At 46.0% G+C, this 22081-nt stretch overlaps 1 protein-coding gene across 4 annotated transcripts in view; it reads right to left on the reverse strand.

The window, feature by feature from the left end:
- The window catches only part of drc7 (dynein regulatory complex subunit 7), a 106714-nt gene that overhangs the window by 48633 nt on the left and 36000 nt on the right, over positions 1-22081 (reverse strand). For all 4 annotated transcript variants that reach the window (XM_085909015.1, XM_085909101.1, XM_085908946.1 and 1 more), the window contains 5 exons: positions 9832-10026; positions 9637-9768; positions 9355-9573; positions 2904-3029; positions 275-353 (listed from right to left, as the gene is read on the reverse strand). In XM_085909015.1, coding sequence (XP_085765141.1) covers positions 275-353; positions 2904-3029; positions 9355-9573; positions 9637-9768; positions 9832-10026 — 751 coding nt within the window. The remainder of the gene's footprint in view (positions 1-274; positions 354-2903; positions 3030-9354; positions 9574-9636; positions 9769-9831; positions 10027-22081) is intronic.

Genomic DNA, 22081 nt, shown 5'->3' on the forward strand with positions numbered 1-22081 from the left:
GTGGATGATGACATGGATGAGCTTCTTGGCAATAGAGCCAGTGAGGGATGAGTGGAGTCCGAAAATGTTTTTCAGGTGAAAGGCTGACTTGATATCGGATTGGGTTAATGGGTTTAAATTCAGAATCATCCCCACATTGCTGACTGCTGCATGAAGCACCCTTCATTGTAAATGGAGATATCTCGTGTCATCGTGGTATAAGAGCTAAACACATGTCAAAATTGTCAGACAGTGTAATGTGTAAGGGAGAACAGTTGTATCAGACATTGGGTACCTTGTTTGGAAATGCTGATTGAAGATACCCAGGATCTTGGCATCTCAAAGACACGGTCCTCCTCTTCTTCTTCGTCCTCCTTCAGACAAAATACCTTCACAAATTCTCTTTGACAATCCATCTACTTCATGTTATATTTTGAAAATCCTGTCTCTGTGTTTTGTTGTTTGTGAGACATTCAGATGTCTGTCTTTGCTCACGCTTGCATGCTGAAGGAATAGTATTTTTTTTTTTTTTTTTTACATTTAAAGGATTTACATTTATGCTTGCTATACAGTTGCCATTTAAGATAAATAAAAAATAACCAAAGTAACAGTGTAGTGGTGTTTGCTATAATAACTTTCATTTAATGCTAAGGGCTGAGGTGTCGGTGAGGGTTTAAAGTGCGAATATGACTGCAGAGTGACTGCAGGTGGTGGGTGCTTGCAAAAGATAGTGCGAGTGAAACACTACGCCCGACAGACGTAGGAGGATGTTGTAGTTGTAGTTTATTCTACTATTTAACCATGTACTATACTGTACTCACATTATTGTTAATCGATACTCGTACGCAAATCGACTGAAGTTCTCATCTTTTGTATCCGAATTAAACAGCTGAGCAAGTTTGCCATTAAACATGCCAAGTTCCCTCCCGTCATTGTCTGTCTCAAACTCGTCACGTTGCTCTTCGGCAGTAATCCCGGCTTTCTGGAAAGCTTGAATTGTCCCTCGTAAGCATATCTCTTTGTCGATGGCATTTCAGAGAGTTTGTTTATTAATAGCGGCGGAGGGACGTATTACGTAGTCCTGTGATTGGTTTACCGCTCCTGTCTACGTAAAACGTAATGCCTTCTGATTAGTTCATTGGGTCTACATATTATACCCATATACTATGTGGTGGCAGCAACACAACGATATACACTGCTCAAAAAAATTAAAGGAACACTTTGAAAACACATCAGATTTCAATGGTGAAAAAAAAAAAAGTTGGATATCTATACTGATATGGACAGTTTAATATCTCAGGAACAAAAGGATGCCACATCTTTTGATGCCTTTCAGCCTACAGAGAGCTCAGTATATAGACACCCCAAAAATCAAAGTGAAAAAATGATGTGGCAGGCCTGTCCATTTTGCCTAAATTCAATTTCTGCAATTCAAAACTCTTTTCAATATCTTGTGTAGCCCCCACGTGCTTGTATGCATGCTTGACAATGTCGCGGCATACTCCTAATGAGACGACGGATGGTGTCTTGTGGGATGTCCTCCCAGATCTGTCTAAGGGCATCAGTGAGCTCCTGCAAAGTCTAACGAGCAACCTGGCGGTGTCTGATGGACCAAAACATTATGTCCCAAAGGTGTTGTATCGGGTTTAGATCAGGTGATCGTGAGGGCCATTCAATTGTGTCAATTCCTTCATCCTCCAGATACTGTCTGCATACTCTTGCCACATGAGGCCGGGAATGTCGTGGATCAGGAGGAACCCAGGACCTACTGCACCAGCGTAGGGTCTGACCAAGGGTGCAAGGATTTCATCCCGATACCTAATGGCAGTCAGACTGCCGTTCTCTAGCCTGTAGAGGTCTGTTCGTCCCTCCATGGAAATGCCTCCCGAGACCATCACTGACCCACCACCGAACCGGTCATGCTAAATGATGTTGCAGGCAGCAGAGCGCTCTCCTTGGCTTCTTCAGACCCTTTCACGTCTATCACAGGTGCTCAGGGTAAACCTGCTCTCATCTGTGAAAAACACAGGGCGCCAGTGGCGGACTTGCCGATTCTGGTGTTCTCTGGCAAATGCCAATCGAGCTCCACGGTGCTGAGTAGTGAGCATAGGGCACACTACAGGACGTCGTGCCCTGAGGCTACCCTCGTGAAGTCTGTTTCTGACTGTTTGGGCAAAAACATTCACACCAGTAGCCTGCTGAAGGTCATTCTGTAGGGCTCGGGCAGTGCTCAACCTGTTCCTTCTTGCACAAAGCAGCGGATATCGGTCCTGCTGATGGGATGAGGACCATCTACGGCCCTGTGCAGCTCTCCTAGAGTAACTGCCTGTCTCCTGGAATCTCCTCCATGCTCTGGAGATTGTACTGGGAGACCCATCAAATCTTCTTGCAACAGCACGCATGGGTGTGTCATCCTGGAGGAGTTGGACAATCTGCGCAACTTCAGGATGGTTAAGAAATCGCCTCATGCTTCCAGTTGTGATAATGACTCTTGCTAAAGCCAACATTTGTGGAAAAACAGTTAAAAAAGATCAAGAGGGAGGAGCTTGAAATGGCCTCCACCTGCAAAACCAGTCTTGTTTTGGGGACCATCTCGTTGTTGCCCCTCTCGTGTAGCTGTTGTTAATTCCATCAACACCAATGCAGCTGAAAGTGATTAAGAACCCCCTCTGCCACGTGCCTGACCAAAACCTTATCAGAAAAGTGTAATTGAATTCTTGCCATACCCTGATAAAAAACTGTTCCTTTAATTTTTTTGAGCAGTGTACATAGATGGATAGATAGACAGACGGACGGACGGACGGACGGACGGACGGACGGACGGACGGACGGACGGACAGACAGACAGACAGACAGACAGACAGACAGACACAGACAGACAGACAGACAGACAGACACACACACACACACACACACACACATACCCAAGTCATGCCCATCATTTTCATCTCTTTCCGCTTGAGGAGGTTGATGCTCAGTTGTCTTTTGCTGGTGACACCGAACAAGATGGGCTCCCATAATTTGATGTCATGTAGGTCATACACCAGCTCCTGAACACACATGCGCACAAACACACACTTAAACCTACAGCCAACAGACCATTGCACAATCTGCTGCTATCTGTTTATTTTGTTTTGTTATTTTTATGGATTTAGATCAATAAACGCATATGTTAGGGTTTATAAACTATCTTGATCGTATGATTATGTTGGGATGTAGACTAGAATGATGAACTTTGTTTGAACCTTTTACCTTTCCTTGACTCTGAAAAGTTTAACCATTCAGTTGTTGAAACTTTCCAAATGGTGTGGAAACATCCTTGTTTAGTTAGTCATCTAAAATGCTCCACTAGGTTTTATTTCCACACCTCGTAAAACAAACTGGGACCCTCTGCACTGATTAACCATTTGCTGAGGTGACCACCAACTGGGACCCTCTGCACTGATTAACCATTTGCTGAGGTGACCACCAAACATGTCAAATGTCACCCCCACCCTACTTGTTCTATATAAATATGCTCTTGTAAGAGACTAACGGCAGAGTCTGTTCGAACATTGCTGTACCTACAGTAACAGACTGGCTCTCCACTTGCAAGTGCTTAAAGGGCATACTGTCTCTCGTGTGCTTCTTGCAAAATAAGTTAGAGTCAGAACATCTCTAACAGCATACTTAACTTTGATTTGCACTATTCCTTTTACGACGACAATCTAGCTGTTTTAACAGATGTTGCAAAATAAAATGTTGGATATCTTTGTATAATGACAATAAAGCCTCTATATATATATATATATATATATATATATATATATATATATATATATATATATATATATATATATATATATATCTTTTTTTTTCTTTCTCTTTCTTTCTTCTTTCTAATGCTATAGTGATAGCTGCTATACGCACGATGCTATTTCATGTCAAAATAGGCTGCTCTGTTAAAGTTTCGAGTAAATTTATGGATCGCTACGGAAGGGAAACATAGGTAAGCAGTACCAAGGTGTTAGATCGAACTTTAGTCAGTTCCGATCATTTTTTTAAGCCCTCGTTTGAGAAACGCGATTGTTTACACTTTGCTGACGCTCATGGGAGTTTGCGGGTGGCTAATGCTATAGTGATAGCTGGTATACGCACGAGGCTATTTCATGTCAAAATCGGCTGCTCAGTTAATGTTTCGAGTAAATTTCCGGATCGATACGGAAGGGAAACATAGGTAAGCAGTACCAAGGTGTTAGATCGAACTTTAGTCAGTTCTGATCATTTTATAGGATAGTTTGAGAAACGCGATTCTTTACAGAGGGCTCATCATTAGCGACGTAACAAAAGATTGATGATTGTATTCATCACCAGATCAATTTATACTCTTAAACAAGTCAAGTCAAGTTTATTTGTATAGCCCTAAATCACAAGCAGTCTCAAAGGGCTTCATATAGACAATCAATTGACAATTATTCTCAAAGCATCCCCTGATCTTAGGCTCCCAAAAGGGCAAGGAAAAACTCAAAAACCCCTACTAGGGGGAAAATGAGAAACCTTGAGAAGGGACCACAGATGGAAGGATCCCCTTTTAGCTTGGGTGTCACCTAACCACCTCCCCAGCCGGGGAAGGGTGGGGGGAGTCGGGTCGGGGAGAGGGAGCAAAAACAAACTCCAGCCGAATCAGCTACTACAGGTTAATTAAAGGCCATATCATAGAAATGCGTCTTTAAACGTGTCTTAAATGTTTCTACTGAGGTAGCAGTTCTAATATCCATTGGTAGGGCATTCCAGATAACTATCATATTACAACAATATTATCAAACCATCTGTGTCGCTCCAAATCATGAAATCCATTGATTCCTCGTTCTTTATGTCAACAACGCCGCGTGTGCGCTGCAGAGATCTAGTATATAACTATATTGTAGCGTTAACAAAGTACCAGGAAAGACGTGGGTTTGGTAAACGGCTCTTTATTTCACAAAACAAGAGTTCAACGAGGCAACAACTACTGAATTTCCATCCACGGAGGTGGAAGAAAGCTCCATAGAATAGGAGCGTGCGTGCGTAAAAGCTATGTCTGAGCCCCATCCACCGTCCCCGGACAGCCACCCGGTCAAGCGCCGGCCGCAAGCTCCAAGCGGCAAGGAGCGCCCAGAATATTGGTGACATTGGCCCTTTTGTCAATGACAAAATGACTGAACTTTTAGACATGCAACATCAATTCATTGGAGAAAAAAAACAGGGCCCCAACTAGCTGTCACTGCCGAGTGCAGGAGTGGGCAAACCATTGGACTTGCGGGCCGAATTTGGTTGATTGAGCACTCCAAATTGGCCCTAGGTGTGACTGTGAGTGCGGATGGTTGTTTGTCTCTGTGTACCCTGCGAGTGGCTGGCAACCAGTTCAGGGTGTCCTCTGCCTACTGCCCGATGACAGCTAGGATAGGCTCCAGCACATCCGCGACCCCCGTCGGGACAAAGCGGGACAGAAAATGGATGGATGGATTCTAGGGGAAGATTTGTGGGTGGCTTTGGCGTAAAACTGTATCTGAAAGCTGAGTGCGCGAATTTCGAGAATGCTGACGTCACAGCCCACACTCGAAATGCATTAATTTATCGCGGCTTCAGTACATCACGGATTCCCCCCACCAAAAAAAATTCAACAATTCAAAATAAAAATTCTAAATTGAGGAATTATGGCATGAAAATTGCCCGCACGCCAGCAGAAGGCAGGGAGTGCCCACACAATTGCAGTACGTACACTTTTATCATGTTATAAAAAAGTTTTATAATATTAAGAGTTCTGAACACATATTTAGAGTTGTTGCGTATTGTGAGCAATGTTTAATATTGAGCCAGGAAAAACAAAGATGTGGAGTATAGAGTTGGTTCTTTATTGGCAAGATCTTGGGTTGTTTAATGGCGGCCAGTACACATGGCCCAGCAGCACATGAAACAACAACTTCCTTCTCCAGGTCAGCTTCTTTTATACTGCACGGAAAGGCGGGAACTTGTCACACGACCATTTGGTACCTGAGTCTGGGGGGGCGTCACCCCCCCCTGTGTGTGTGCGCGTGTGTGTGTGTTCATATAGTTGTGTGTTGTATTCGTGTTCTGATTGAGCAGTTATGTGTATATAAACTAATAAAGAAAATTATACAGATATGAGCATCAAAACATACATGACATTGTCTAACCTAACAGAACAGTACCAGCTCAGGAGCCTAGTGGTAGAGTGTCCGCCCTGAGACTGGAAGGTTGTGGATTCAAACGGCCGGGTCATACCAAAGACTAAAAATGGGACCCATTGCCTCCCTGCTTGGCACTCAGAATTAAGGGTTGGAATTGGGGGGTTTGGATCACCAAATGATTCCCAAGCGCGGCACTGCTGCTGCTCACTGCTCCCCTCTCTCTCCCCCAGGGAATGGATCAAAATCACATGGGGATAGGTTAAATGCAGAAGAAAATTTCACCACACCCACGTGTGTGCGACGATGATCATTGGGACTTTAACTTTAACATGTACACATTGCTGTTGGTCTCTCTTCACAGTATTGTACCTTGTTATATATTTTTTTTATAATAATGAGTTCTAAAAACATATTTACAGTATGTGCACTTGTAGCTTGTTATAAACAAATGCTATAATAATAGAGTTCCAAAAACATGTTTATAGAATGTATACTTTAGCTACACCAATATATGTTACACACACACGCGCATCATATTTATATTTATAATATTTATACATTATTTTCTGTATGTCATTTATACTATTAATATAGTATTATAATGTCCTGTGTTATTTGTTTGTTGTATCTGGGCGTGTGAGGGTGGGGCTAGGAGTGAGAAGTGACGTCATGTGGATGGGTTGTGCGGGCTGGTTAGCTGGGCAATCAGTTGGTGAGTGAGGCACATGAGCGTGAGTTGTGGCCACAAGCAACTCCTGTTTGCATGTGTTTTTTTAGTTGCCTTTTTTTTGTTATAATAAAAGCGGCGATCAAACCGTCTGAACATCCTTGACGCACTGAGGGGCATTACGGTATTTACCGTAATTTTCGGACTATAAGTCGCGATATTTGTTATGGTTTGGTAGAGTGCGACTTATACTCAGGAGCGACTTATATGTGATTTTTTTTACAAATTTTCAAAATTCAAAAATCTGCGATGTAGTGAAACCACGATAAACGAACCGCGATGTAGCAAGGGATTACTGTCATTTGAACTGCAAGTGATGTCACCCGTGCCGCGCGGCAGTGGTTTACATAAAGGACAAAGAATTCGATCACGGGATGACAAAGATGACGAAGGGCCTCACGTACTACCGGCATCATTAGCGGCTTTGTTTGTAAGTGACACGGAAGACGAAGAGTTTGAAGGATTTAATGATTTGGAGTGACACAGAAGGTTTGGAAAACTATTATGGCTTTTACGCACGCCCGGTCCTTCTTGATGGGAGCTCTCTTTCACCTCCATGGATGGAAGTCGGGGGCCGGCGCTCAGCCGGGTGGCTGTCCGGGGACGGTGGATGGGGCTCGGACATGGCTTTTACGCACGCCTGGTCATACTCTCTACAGAGCTTTTTTTCAACCCCGTGGATGTAAGTCGGGGGCCGGCGCTCGGCTGGGTGGCTGTCCGGGGATGGTGGATGGTGCTCGGACATGGCTTTTACGCACGCCCGGTCCTATTTTATGGTGCTCTCTTCCATCTCCGTGGCTAGAAGTTCAGTAGTTGTTGGCTCGTTGAACTCTTGTTTTGTTAAATAAAGAGCCGTTTACCAAACCCACGTCTTTCCTGATACTTTGTTAACGCTACAATATAGTTATATACTAGATCTCTGCAGCGCACGCGCGGCGTTGTTGACATGAAGAACGAGGAATTTGATCGATGGATTTAATGATTTGGAGTGACACAGATGGTTCGATAATATTGTTATATAAACCCACATCTTTCCTGGTACTTTGTTAACGCTACAACATAGTTATAAACTAGATCTCTGCAAAGCACACGCGGCGTTGTTGACATAAAGAATGAGGAATTTGATCGATGGATTTAATGATTTTGAGTGATACAGATGGTTTGATAATATTGTTGTAATATCATAGTTATTTGAAATATACTTTATATATCGTTATATGGGTGTGTGGAATAATTAGAAATTCAACTTACAACAGGTCTGACGTCAGCATGTGCGGCGCATACGCATTGTTTACATAAAGCACGATTGATGGATTTAATGAATTGGAGTGGCACAGATGGTTTGATAAACATGTTATTTATGTAATACTTGAATAACTCTGAATGTTACGTCAGGCCCGTTCTCAGCTCCTCGTTTGTGTATATGTCACGTTAGCATACCGTATCGTTTAGCCTGTTGTTGCTGGTTCATGTCTGTTTTCGGTGTTGGATTTTGACAAATAAATTTGCCCCAAAAGTGCGACTTATACTCCGGTGCGACTTATATATGTTTTTTTTCACTTTATTGTGCATTTTATGGCTGGTGCGATTTATACTCCGGAGTGATTTATAGTCCGAAAATTACGGTACATGTTTGAAACTATTATTTAATGTTCTAATGATGACATAAGCATTTGTATAATTTAATATACATTTATTGATAAACGAGGGATTACTGGGTTCTTTCACTGATTCTTCATGATGATGTATTTGGTCAGAATGTTTGCCGTTTGATGTGATTTCACCTGATAAAAAAAAAAAGCAACATCTTTTATTAAATCTGACCTGCAGGCACTGAAGTGATGGAAACTGTTAGTCATAATAACAGTGTCGTATTTAGTGAGAATCACTGATACTAGATTTTGGGTGAAATATATTTTTTAATGCTGTTAATAAATGCATTTGTTTTCAAAAAGTGTGTTTTTAATATCCATGCTTTACTACCTACTAAAGGCCAAAACCTTTTATGCTATGACCTTCAATTGTCGTTTATATTACTTAACACAAAGAGTACATCCAGCTGCTCCTGGTTCGGCTCCTCCGGTCAAAATTTAGAACCCAATTAAACCCGCAAGTCAAAAGGTTTGCCCACCCCTGCCTTAGGCATTCCCATGCTACCCAAAAGGCAGTGAGGATAGCTCGCAGGTAGTATCACCTGTCACCATCACTATCACCTGGTAGCAGAGAAGATCTGAGCTGACTGTCAATGTCAGCTGGGATAGCCTCTTGTTTATCCATCATTGTACAAGTGCTACAGGACATGCATGGAAGGATGAAAACAAAACACGTTTTATGGCTTTCGCTTGATTGTGGCACTTTTCCAGTGCTTTCCAATAAAAAAAAGAATATTCAAAATGATTGAGTCGTGAAAACTATTTTGGACTTTGTATACCCATTCAAAATGACTGAATTGCAGTCATAAAGGTTTTTGACACTCACAGCACAGCCGTCCTTGCAGTCCTGCATGTTGATGTAGTAGTTGAGGTTGTTCCACACGCTCTCTACACCCAGAAAATGCTCATACGTGGTGCTGTAGCTTCTTCCGGTCATTGGGTCAACAAAGAAATTGTCCTCGATGCTACGGCACCCAGCCAACACCAGGACCCAACAGTGAACCCGCAAACCCTGCAGGGGGTCATCAGGTGGCTGCAGAACCTCCTACTTGGGTCAAAGATAGTTAGCACACAAACTAAGTGACACTGAAATCTCTTTTTATTTGACCTCTTGTTGCTTGGCTTTGGCATCTGCCTCTTCCTGTTTCTTCTTGGTCTGTTGTGTCAGGAAACGACTTTTTGGCTCACGCTGAAATCTCACTGCAGGCTCACTATCAGCCGGCAAGTCAGAAGCTGCAGCCTGCACCACACCAACAAGAACTTGTAAGATTATGCACTAACACTGATCGGCCAACTTTCCTACCTTTTCCTGGGTGTCCAACAAAGGGCACTCTTGCAGTCTTTGGTCGAGCAGACACATCTCTTTGCTAGCGTAGCCACTAACACAGTAAGCGTCATAGTTGGCACCCAGGAGCAGACTGCACAGTAAGGAGGCATACTCGAAACATGTTGCTGTCTGACTTCGCAACACTGAAGTGGCAGAGAACACAAATCTGGGCTGCACAGACACACAATTTTACAATTAAAGGGTTCAACATCCACAGTTTTCCAGGAAAATGTTCTTTGCACTTTTTCCTGATGAGAGGTCTTAACGGTCACACGTTTCACGATGAAAGGGGCTGAAGACATATTTTCCTTGCTAAGTAACAACAACACTTCCCAGTCCGAGTTCAAAATCGATACATTAAACTCACGGTGTCGTAGAGGGTCGACGCACATTTGGCAAACGTTTGTAAAATACCAATAGGGAATTTTGAGTAAAAACTTTAGGGAGTTTAGCAAGAGATATTTAAATGTCTTATTTTTGTGCATAGTTTGATAGGGCCTACCGAAGGGAAGGAGAGGTGATGACCAGGATATGGAGATCAGAGAGAATTTTGCATTAGTTCTTGCAGCATGAAAGTCATCAAGAGTGGGTGGGGGAAACAGATGATCTTTTTTGGCAATCTTAACTGTCAATTGCAGTCAGATTTGGTCTCAGCACCAAACCAGAATGTGATGCATGAACACAGGACTGATTCAATGACCGCTGTTGGCAATGCAAAGAACTGTCTCAAAAGCTATTGCGATTGGCCATGCTTCCTCGCCAATTATAGGTCATACATCAATTGGTAGTACTTTTTCATGACTGAGTACATGTTAAGGCCGAGATAGACCAATCTACCTTCGGCCAAATGTGACCGATCCCTACCCTCTATGGCAATTACTTTTGGACGCGGGCCCAAAAATATTCTGACAATAGCATCGCGGGCCATTACCGTAATTTTCGGACTATAAGTCGCTCCGGATATAAGTCACACCAGCCATAAAATGCACAATGAAGTGAAAAAAAAAATAATATATATATATATATATATATGTAAGTCGCACCGGAGTATAAGTAGCACTTTTGGGGCATAATTATTTGTCAAAATCCAACACCAAGAACAGACATGAACGAACGACAGGCTAAACGATAGGTATGCTAACGTGACATATACACAAACGAGGAGCTGAGAACGGGCCAGATGTAACATTCAGAGTTATTCTAATAACTATTACACAAATAACACATTTATAAAACCATCTGTGTCACTCCAATTCATCAAATCAATCGATCGTCCTTTATGTAAACAATGCCGCATACGCGCGCCGTCGGACTCGTCGTGATTTGCATTTCAAATTATTCCCATAGACCCATATAACGATATTTAAAGCATATTTCTAATACCGTAATTTTCTGACTATAAGTCGCGATTTTTGTCATAGTTTGGGTGGGGGGGCGACTTATACTCAGGAGCGACATATATGTGATTTTTTTCACAAATTTTCAAAATTCAAAAATCCGCGATGTAGTGAAATCGTGATAAACAAACCACAATATAGCAAGGGATTACTGTCATTTGAACTACAAGTGACGTCACCCGTGCCGCGCGACGGTTGTTTACATAAAGGGCAAAGGATTTGATCACAGGATGACGAAAATGTCGAAGGGCCCCACGTACTACCGGCATGATTAGCGGCTTTGTTTAAAAGTGACACGGAGGACGAAGAGTTTGAAGAGTTTAATGATTTGGAGTGACACAGAAGGTTTGAAAAACTATTATGGCTTTTAGGCACGCCCGATCTTTCTCGATCTGGAGCTCTCTTTCACCTCCGTGGATGAAAGTCGGGGGCCGGCGCTCGGCCGGGTGGCTGTCCGGGGACGGTGGATGGGGCTCGGACATGGCTTTAACGCACGCACGCTCCTATTCTATGGAGCTCTCTTCCACCTCCGTGAATGGAACTCGGGGGCCGGCGCTCGGCCGGGTGGCTGTCCGGTGACGGTGGATGGGGCTCGGACATGGCTTTTACGCACGCCCGGTCCTATTTATGGAGCTGGAAGTTCAGTAGTTGTTGGCTCGTTGAACTCTCGTTTTGTTAAATAAAGAGCAGTTTACAAAACCCACGTCTTTCCTGGTACTTTGTTAACACTACAATATAGTTATATACTAGATCTCTGCAGCGCACGCGCGGCATTGTTGACATAAAGAACGAGGAATTTGATCGATGGATTTAATGATTTGGAGTGACACAGATTGTTTGATAATATCAAAGTCAAAGTCTGGTTTATTGTCAATTTCTTCAAATGTTAAGACACACAAAGAGATCGAAATTACGTTTCCCACCGTCCCACAGTGGCTAAACACATTACACAACACATACAAGCAAATAGCACAAAGAGTAAAAACGAATAGAGAAGAGTGACGAATAAGTAATAATCAAATAACCCAAATAAATAAACAATAAATAAATAAATAGACAAATATGAGGAGCAAAATGGAACAAGCGTGCATACAGCAGACAGCCAGAATACAGCACAAAAAACAGGACGTTATGCACCCGAGGGTGGAGGGGGGAGGGGGGAGAGAATTCAGGATCTTGACAGCTTGGAGTATGAAGCTGTTGGTGAGTCTGGTGGTGCCGGAGCGCAGGCATCTGTACCTCTTCCCAGAGGGCAGAAGATCAAACAAAGAGTGAGCGGGCTGACTCACATCACACACAATCGCGGTCGCCTTGCGTGAGAGACAGGAGGCGTAAATGTCCTTCAGGGAGGGGAGTGAAGCCCCAATGATCTTACTAGCTGTGTTCACTATGCGCTGCAGGGCCTTCATGTTGTATTCAGTGCAGCCACCACCCTACAAAGCGATACAACTGTAGAGGACGCTCTCAATGGTGCCAGGGTAGAATGTGGTCATGATGGCAGGAGGAGCACTTGCTCGCCTGAGTTTCCGCAGAAAGTACAGGCGGCGCTGAGCTTGCTTCGCCAGCGACGCAGCGTTGGTGGTCCAGGAAAGGTCCTCACTGATGTGCACTCCCAGGAATCTGGTGCTGCTCACCCTCTCCACCACAGCACCGTTGATGGTCAGCAGCAGGTGTTGGGTGTGACCCTTCCAGAAGTCAACAACAATATCCTTGGTCTTGCTGACGTTCAGCTGGAAGTTGTTGTCCCTGCACCACGTGGCCGGAAGGTGGGATATCTACGACCTGTATAGAATCTCGTCGCCCCCGGTGATGAGACTCACCACAGTCGTGTCGTCGGCATATTTCAGCACGCGGTTGCTGCTGTAGGTCGCTGCGCAGTCATGCGTCAGCAGGGTGAAGAGCAGCGGACTGAGCATGCAGCCTTGAGGGGCCCCCGTGCTCAGCGTGATGCTGCCGGAGACATTGTCGCCCACACGGACTACTTGAGGCCTCTGACAGAGGAAGTCCAGTAGCCAGTTGCAAAGGCAGGTACTGAGGCCCAGCTTGTCGAGTTTGCAGATGAGACGCTGTGGAACAATAAACAATCTCACATACGAGTCTCTGTTCTCCAGGTGGGTGAGGGCAGAGTGGAGGGCAGAGCAGATGGCATCCTCAGAGGACCGATTGGCTCGGTACACAAACTGGAAGGGGTCTATGGTGGGGGGAAGAACAGATCTGACGTGCGCCATGACGAGCCGGTCAAAGCACTTCATGACGATGGGTGTCAGTGCCACAGGGCGGTAGTCATTGAAGCAGGAAGGAGCATGATTTTTTGGCATAGGTATGATGGTGGCAGCCTTGAAACATGACGGGACGATGGCCTCCTGCAGGGAAATGTTAAAGATGTCCGTGAAGACATCCATCAGCAAATCAGCGCAGTCCTTCAGCGCTCGACCCGGGATGTTGTTCAGGCCCGCCGCCTAACGGGTGTTGATCGTGGCAAGTGTACTCCTCACGCTAACGGCAGAGCGTCACAGGGGCTGCTCGTTCGGCGGGGGAGGGGTCTTCAGCGGGCAAGTGCTGTTCTGAGCGTCGAAGCGAGTAAAGAAGCGGTTCAGTTCGTTGAGCAGAGGGACGTCGCCCTCACAGATCTGCGGCGCGGGCTTGTAGTCCGTGATGGTCTGAATGCCGGCGCATAAATGGTCCGAGCATCCCTGCTGTCTTGGGGTAATTGGGCGGTAATCTTGGAAGAGAATGCCTTTTTCGCTTCCTTGATGCCCCGGGACAGGGTCGCCCTAGCCAATCTCACGCCTGCTTCATCCCCAGCCCTGTAGGCTTTGTCTCTGGCCCTCAGCAGCCCGAGGACAGCCCCTGTCAGCCATGGCTTCCAGTTAGACCGAGTGACGATGGATTTTGTGAGGGTCACATCATCAAAGCACTTTGCAATGTAAGAGGTCACAGAGTCAGTATACTCCTCAATGTCCGTCTGATTATTGCAAGTGGCTGCCTGCTTAAACATTTCCCAGTCCAAAACAGTCTCGAAGAGCATCAGAGGCCCCCTCAGGCCACACTCTTACCCGCTTGCGAACCGGCCTGGAAGCTCTCACTCTTTGTCTGTAAGCGGGCATAAGCATAACAGTGATGTGGTCAGAAAGTCCAATGTGGGGGAGAGGGGTGCCTCCTCGCACACCGCTTCCGACACTTTCTATTCGGGGAAGGAGTAGCAGACGAGTCCGGCCGGAGTAGTCCGAGTGCCTTTAATGTCTCTTTTTCAAAGTTCAGAACGCCGCAAAACTCGCTTTCACCGATGTCGAGCAGAACCTGCCTGCTGTACTTGTAGCACGACGCAGTAAGATCAGACGAACACGTAAAACTGTCGGACAAACACTTATTAAATGAACAAAACACCGATCGGTTGGGACAGAGAGAGGTCGCTGCGTGTGCACACGCCGCCATCTTGAAGACCATTGTTTTAATATGATAGTTATTTGAAATATACTTTATATATCGTTATATGGGTCTGTGGAATAATTAGAAATGCAACTTACAACGGGTCCGACGTCAGCATATGCGCCGCATATGCGGCATTGTTTACATAAAGCACGATCGATGGATTTAATAAATTGGAGTGACACAGATGGTTTGATAAACGTGTTATTTATGTAATACTTACTTGAATAACTCTGAATGTTACGTCAGGCCCTTCTCAGCTCCTCATTTGTGTATATGTAATGTTAGCATACCGTATCGTTTAGCCTGTTGTTGCTGGTTCATGTCTGTTTTTGGTGTTGGATTTTGACAAATAAATTTGCCCCAAAAGTGCGACTTATACTCCGGTGCAACTAATATATGTTTTTTTTTTCACTTTATTGTGGATTTTATGGCTGGTGCAACTTATACTCCGGAGCGACTTATAGTCCGAAAATTACTATCATATTACAACAATTTTATCAAATCATCTGTGTCACTCCAAATTAAATCCATCGATCAAATTACTCGTCCTTTGTCAACAAAGACGCACGTGCGCCCTGACGTCAGCCTCGTCGTTATGCCACAGATCTAGTATACAACTATACTGTAGCGTTAACAAAGTACAAGCAAAGACGTGGGTTTGGTAAACGGCTCTTTATTTAATAAAACGAGTTCAACGAGCCAACAACTACTGAACTTCCAGCCACAGAGGTGGAAGAGAGCTTCATAGAATAGGACCGGGCGTGCGTAAAAGCCATGTCCGAGCCCCATCCACCGTCCCCGGACAGCCACCCGGCCGAGCGCCGGCCCCCGACTTCCATCCACGGTTGTAAAAGAAAGCTCCGAAGACGAAGATAACGAAGGGCCCCTCGTACTACCGGCATCATTAGCGGCTTTGTTTGTAAGTGACACGGAGGACGAAGATTTTGAAGGATTTAATGATTTGGAGTGACACAGAAGGTTTGAAAAACTATTATGGCTTTTACACACGCCCGGTCCTTCTCGACGGGAGTTCTCTTTCACCTCCGTGGATGGAAGTCGGGGGCCGGCACTCGGCCGGGTTGCTGTCCGGGGACGATGGATGGGGCTCGGACATGGCTTTTACGCACGCCCGATCATACTCTACGGAGCTTTCTTTTACCTCCGTGGATGGAAGTCGGGGGCCGGCGCTCGGCCGGGTGGCTGTCCGGGGACGGTGGATGGGGCTCGGACATGGCTTTTACGCACGCCAACAAAGCCGCTAATGATGCCGGTAGTACGAGGGGCCCTTCGTTATCTTCGTCATCCCGTGATCGAATCGTTGTCCTTTATGTAAACAACTGCCGCGCCACTGACGTCACTTCAAAAAAATCACATACAAGTCACTCCTCAGTATAAGTCGCCCCCCATCCAAACTAAGAAAAAAACACGACTTGTATATATATATATATATATATATATATATATATATATATTATTATATATTATATTATTTTTGGGGGGGTCCCTACTATTTAAATTGTTAATTATTATATTAAAATAAACATCTTACTTTTAAAATGCATTTAATTTAATACCATTTGAACAGACCTTGTTATGTTGTTAATTTAACAAAATATAGACTATTTTTTACCTTGCCCACTGGAGGAGGGAGACAGGACACTTTGGGGTTTAAGATTTTGCGTACTCTGATAACTGAACTGGATAACTGAAACAGGATGTTCCACCTGTTGTTGTCACTATAATACTTCAATAAATGTTTCGAATTTGATGGGATTGTTTTATGGCATACGACAACCCCATCAAATGTATGCCCTTTTTTTTCTTTAAAAAAAAATATGGGGTTGAAAAAAAATGTTTCAATTTTTTTTTCTTTTTTTAAGACATCACATTAACGTCATCTCGCGAGCCAGACAGGATAGATGGCGGGCCAAAATTGGCCCTTATTTGCCGACCACTGCTCCAATGGACAAAACGTTTTGTCACAAACGAGGCAGGACAACCAAATGCAACACAGGCTCACAAAGGAGACAAGGAGGGCAGGACTGCCGGTAGTGCCACGACTAGTCCCCGGTCGTTCTACTGTGTGTCTATGTTGTCATGGTTTCTGTCCGCGTTTCTGTGTATTCGCCCCTCCCTTCCTGTGTCTGCCCATGATAAGTGTAATCACAACCACCTGCCTCTCGTTAACTGTCGTGTAAGTCCTGTCCGCCTCTCACTCCCCTGTCGCATTGTTCTCGTCTCTTTGTCTATTCTGTTTCTTTGTCTCTCTGTTTAAGTTAGTTTCGTTTCTGTGTCTGCAAGTCATGTAAATTTCCCCATTCTTGTTGGTTTGTGCCCCTCATCCTCCCTTCCATCTCCCTTTTCCCTCAATAAACCCTGGTCCAAGCTGCATTTGGTCAACCCTACAGCATTCCCGCACGTGACAGAACAATCCGACCACTTCAACGACCAGCGCCTGGACCAACCCTCGCCATCAACTTCTGTATCTATGATGCCGGACCCACGTGCGCCATCAGGATCCACCCCAGTGTCGCCGGACCTGCGGCCGTGGCCGCTGTCGGACCTCGTCCCAGCGGCGCCGGACCCGTGGTCGCCGTCGGACATCGTCCCAGCGGTGCCAGACGTGTGGTCGACGTCGGAGTGCGCCCCAGCGCCATCAGACTCGCAGCTGCCATTGGGCCCCATCCCAGCGTCGCCGGACCCGCGGCGTCACCGGAATTCTTGCCAGCAACCCGCAATCATCACCTGACCCAGCTCCCACGGCTGCAACATGCTTGACTACTCCTGTTGCGTGCGGCTTCATCTTCCCGTATGCCGCCATGTGTGCGGCTCTGACTCTTGCTGCTGCATGCGGCTTGCACTTCTGAGTTCCCGACCATCGCGGTTCAGTTCCTAAGTTTCCGCCGAGCGCGGTTCTATTCCTGAGTTTATACCGAGGGCGGCTCTGTTCCCGAGTTTACATCTAGGGCGGCTCTGTTCCCAAGTTTCCTCCAAGCGGGGTTCTGTTCCAGAGTTTCCGCCAAGCGTGGTTCTGTTTCTCCTTGTGCCGCGGCGCAAGCTTTACAGTCTGGCGTTTTCCTTTTTGTTGCTGCCAGCTGGGACTTTGCTACTCAGTTTGACTTTTAAATGTTTACAAAAGTGTTTAAAAATACAAAAAAAGCCTTTAAAAATACAATAAAGTTTTTAAAAATACAATAAAGGTTCATAAAAGTCTTGTGTGGCTATTGTAACAATATATTTTCTCTACATCGCAAATTTTCACCTATCGCGGGTGGTCTTGGAACCAATTATTCACGATAAACGAAGGATCACTGTACCAAAGATGGGACTGTGATTTATACTTAACTACCTTTGGTTCAAATTAATGTTATTTCAATGGAGCCGCGTAGATTGGGTCTCCCCAAAACCCCCGGCGACACTTCAACAGTCAGGCGTAAAACACCCATCCATCTCTGTTTTTGCATTATTTTTTATTTTTCCATGAACATTTTCTGCCAACTCCTTCCATTTTGGTTTGGGAAGTTGACTGCAGAGCCACCCCAGAACCGCATCCATCAAAACAGACCATCAGTGAGGACAAATTATCCGGGTACAAATTATTGTACTTTTATGTCAAGAAGGCGGCGCGTGCACACGCAACGGCCTCTCTCTGTCCCAACCGATCAGTGTGTTGTTCATTTAATAAGTGCTTGTCCGGCACTTTTACGTGTTCGTCTGATCTTACCACGTCGTGCTACAAGTACAGCAGGCAGGTTCTGCTCGACATCGGCAAAAGCGAGTTTTGCAGCGTTCTGAACTTTGATACGAGACATTAAAGGCACTGGGACTACTCCGGCCTGAATCAACGCCGGACTCGTCTGCTACTTCTTCCCCGGATAGACAGCGTCGGAAGCGGTGTGCGAGGAGGCAGAAGAGGGGCAAGCGCGGAGGCGTCCGGGGCAGGCGAACCCAACTCGCCCGGTCTTGCCTTCCATTCTTCTGGTGAACGTTCGGTCGCTGGACAAAAAACTGGATTACATTCGACTGCTGAGATTCACGAACCGGACAGTGAGGAACTGCTGTGTGCTCGTGTTCACTGAGACTTGGCCAGAATGTCAACATTCCTGACTCAGCTGTGCAATTGGAGCGGCTAGCATGCTATCGAGCGGACCGGGCCATTGAAAAAGGGGGAAAATCAGGAGGTGTCTGTGTCTACATCCGTGACGAATGGTGCCGGGACTCTGTAGTTGTACGCGGACACTGCTCGCCACTGGCGGAGTTTGTGATCATTAAGTGCCGTCCTTTCTACCTGCCAACGGAATTTACTGCGATTCTGCTTGTCGCGGTCTACATCCCGCCTTCCACCGTTGGGAGTGACAGGATGACGGCCATTAGTGAACTGTACCAGGGTGTCAGTGATCAGCAGACGGCGCACCCTGACAGTTTCACCGTCTTCGCTGATGATTTTAATCATGCTGACCTGAAGTCTGTCTTTTCAAAGCTTCACCAGCATGTTAATTTTCCAACACATGGTGACAGCTTCCTGGACCTGGTGTACACTGCACATAAAAAGGAGCTTTCAAGGCCACCCCCCTCCCCCACTTGCAACAATCAGACGGACATTGAGGAGTATGCTGACTCTGTGACCTCTTACTTCGCCAAGTCCATTGACGATGTGACCCTCACAAAATACATAGTCACTCGGGCTAACTGGAAGCCATGGCTGACAGGGGCTGTCCTCGGGCTGCTGAGGGCCAGAGACAAAGCCTACAGGGCTGGGGATGAAGCAGGCGTGAGATCAGCTAGGGGGAACCTGTCCCGGGGCATCAAGGATGTGTTAAAGGCATTCTCTTCCAAGATTACTGCCCACTTCAAAGACAGCAGGGATGCTCGGAGCCTGTGGCAAGGCATTCAGACCATCACGGACTACAAGCCCGCTCCACAGAGTTGTGAGGGCGACGTCCCTCTGCTCAACGAACTGAAACGCTTCTTTGCTCGCTTCGATGCTCAAAACAGCACTTGCCCACTGAAGACCCCTCCCCCTCCGAACGAGCAGCCCCTGTGCCTCTTTCCCGTTAGCGTGAGGAGGACGCTTGCCGCTATCAACACCCGTAAGGCGGCGGGCCCAGACAACATCCCGGGACGAGCGCTGAAGGACTGCGCTGAGGAGCTGATGGATGTCTTCACGGACATCTTTAACATTTCCCTGCAGCAGGCCGTCGTTTCGTCATGTTTCACGGCTGCCACCATCATACCTGTGCCGAAAAATCCTGCTCCTTCCTGCTTTAATGACTACCGGATCTGTTCTCCCCCCCACCATAGACCCCTTCCAGTTTGCTTTCTGAGCCAATCGGTCCTCTGAGGATGCCATCTGCTCTGCCCTCCACTCTGCCCTCACCCACCTGGAGAACAGAGACTCGTATGTGAGATTGTTTATTGTTCCACAGCGTCTCATCTGCAAACTCGACAAGCTGGGCCTCAGTACCTGCCTTTGCAACTGGCTACTGGACTTCCTCTGTCAGAGGCCTCAGGTAGTACGTGTTGACGACAGTGTCTCCGTCATCACGCTGAGCACGGGAGCCCCTCAAGGCTGCGTGCTCAATCCGCTGCTCTTCACCCTGCTGACGCATGACTGCACTGCAACCTACAGCAACCGCGTGCTGAAATATGCCGACAACACGACTGCGGTGGGTCTCATCACCGGGGGCGACGAGACTCAATACAGGTCGGAGGTCGACCTTCTGGCCACGTGGTGCAAGGACAACGACCTTCTGCTGAACGTCAACAAGACCAAGATTGTTGTTGACTTCCGGAAGGGTCACACCCAACACCTGCCGCTGACCATCGACGGTGCTGAGGTGGAGAGAGTGAGCAGCACCAGATTCCTGGGGGTGCACATCAGTGAGGACCTCTCCTTGACCACCAACGCTGCGTCGCTGGCGAAGCAAGCTCAGCGCCGCCTGTACTTACTGCGGAAACTCAGGCGAGCAAGTGCTCCTCCTGCCATCACGACCACATTCTACTGTGGCACCATTGAGAGCGTCCTCTCCAGTTGTAATGCTGTGTGGGGTGGTGGCTGCTCTGAATACAACATGAAGGCCCTGCAGCGCATAGTGAACACTGCTAGTAAGATCATCGGGGCTCCACTCCCTTCCCTGAAGGAAGTTTACGCCTCCCGCCTCACCCGCAAAGCTGCCGCCATTGTGTGTGATGTGAGTCACCCCACTCACTCTTTGTTTGTACTTCTGCCCTCTAGGAAGAGGTACAGATGCCTGCGCTCCCGCACCACCAGACTCAGAAACAGCTTCGTACTCCAAGCTGTCCGGATCCTGAATTCCCTCCCCCCTCCACCCTCTGCTGCATGACGTCCTGTTCTTTTGCGCTATGATCTGGCTGTCTGCTATTAGCACGCTTGCTCCATTTTGCTCCTCTTATTTGTCTATTTATTTATTTATTGTTTATTTATTTGGGTTATTTGCTCACTCATTCATTGCTCTTGTCTATTCGTTTTTACTCTGTGCTGTTTGCTTGTATGTGTTGTGTACTGTGTCTAGTCACCGTGGGATGGTGGGAAACGTAGTTTCGATCTCTTTGTGTGTCTTAACGTGAAGAAATTGACTTTGATTGGTGCTTAAATTGGGTTTCATGCGTAACCTCTAAGTTTTCAAAACAAACCCCCAAAAAATTGTCTCCCTTGAGTGTACTGCAGGCAATAGAATTCCACCACCATTGACTAAATAATTGTATACTTAATTGATAATTTATTACTTAATTATTTTAACATAATGACTCCCATATTCGCTACAACATTAAAAATGTGGTCCTTCGAGCCAGATAGCATCGCTAAAGCATTATGGTCCCCGCAGCAGCTATGGAAGAGACATTCAGCAGGACTAACAGAGAATCTCATCAGCACCCTCATCTAATGGACTACTCAGTTAACAGGTTGCGCCCTGCAATCATTTATTCCCGCTCCAGCAGCAGACTCAAGTACTTTGAGGAGATCCCACAGCGATGTAACATTCTCCGGTTCCCATTCAAGGAGACACATAGCCTACTCTGTTGGTCACTACCCACACGATGGACTGCCTTCCATCCAAGCTGCAATTCTGGAAGAAATTCCAAAACAACTTCAACTTGTTAATATTCAGAGACAGATGATAGATGAAGAGGCTGAATCCCAATCACCAAAGCGTCCATAGCCCACGAAGCCTCGCCTTATCCAGCCTTGTGCCACTTCTCACAGTGAGAACATTTTTGTTGTTACTTTTTCACTATAATTGTTTGTTTATACCTTAGGAACTCTCCCTTATGGAGTACCTTTAGTTTTAACTTTTACAGCCCCTGTTTCTCCCCTTGTCCATAAGTGCTTTGCTAGACTTTGGTTTTATTTAAATTAAATTGATCGAACCATAGCC

Source organism: Syngnathus leptorhynchus, chromosome 1, assembly GCF_054491065.1.
Source record: "Syngnathus leptorhynchus isolate UIUO chromosome 1, UIUO_Slep, whole genome shotgun sequence".
NCBI classification, from domain to species: Eukaryota; Metazoa; Chordata; class Actinopteri; order Syngnathiformes; family Syngnathidae; genus Syngnathus; species Syngnathus leptorhynchus.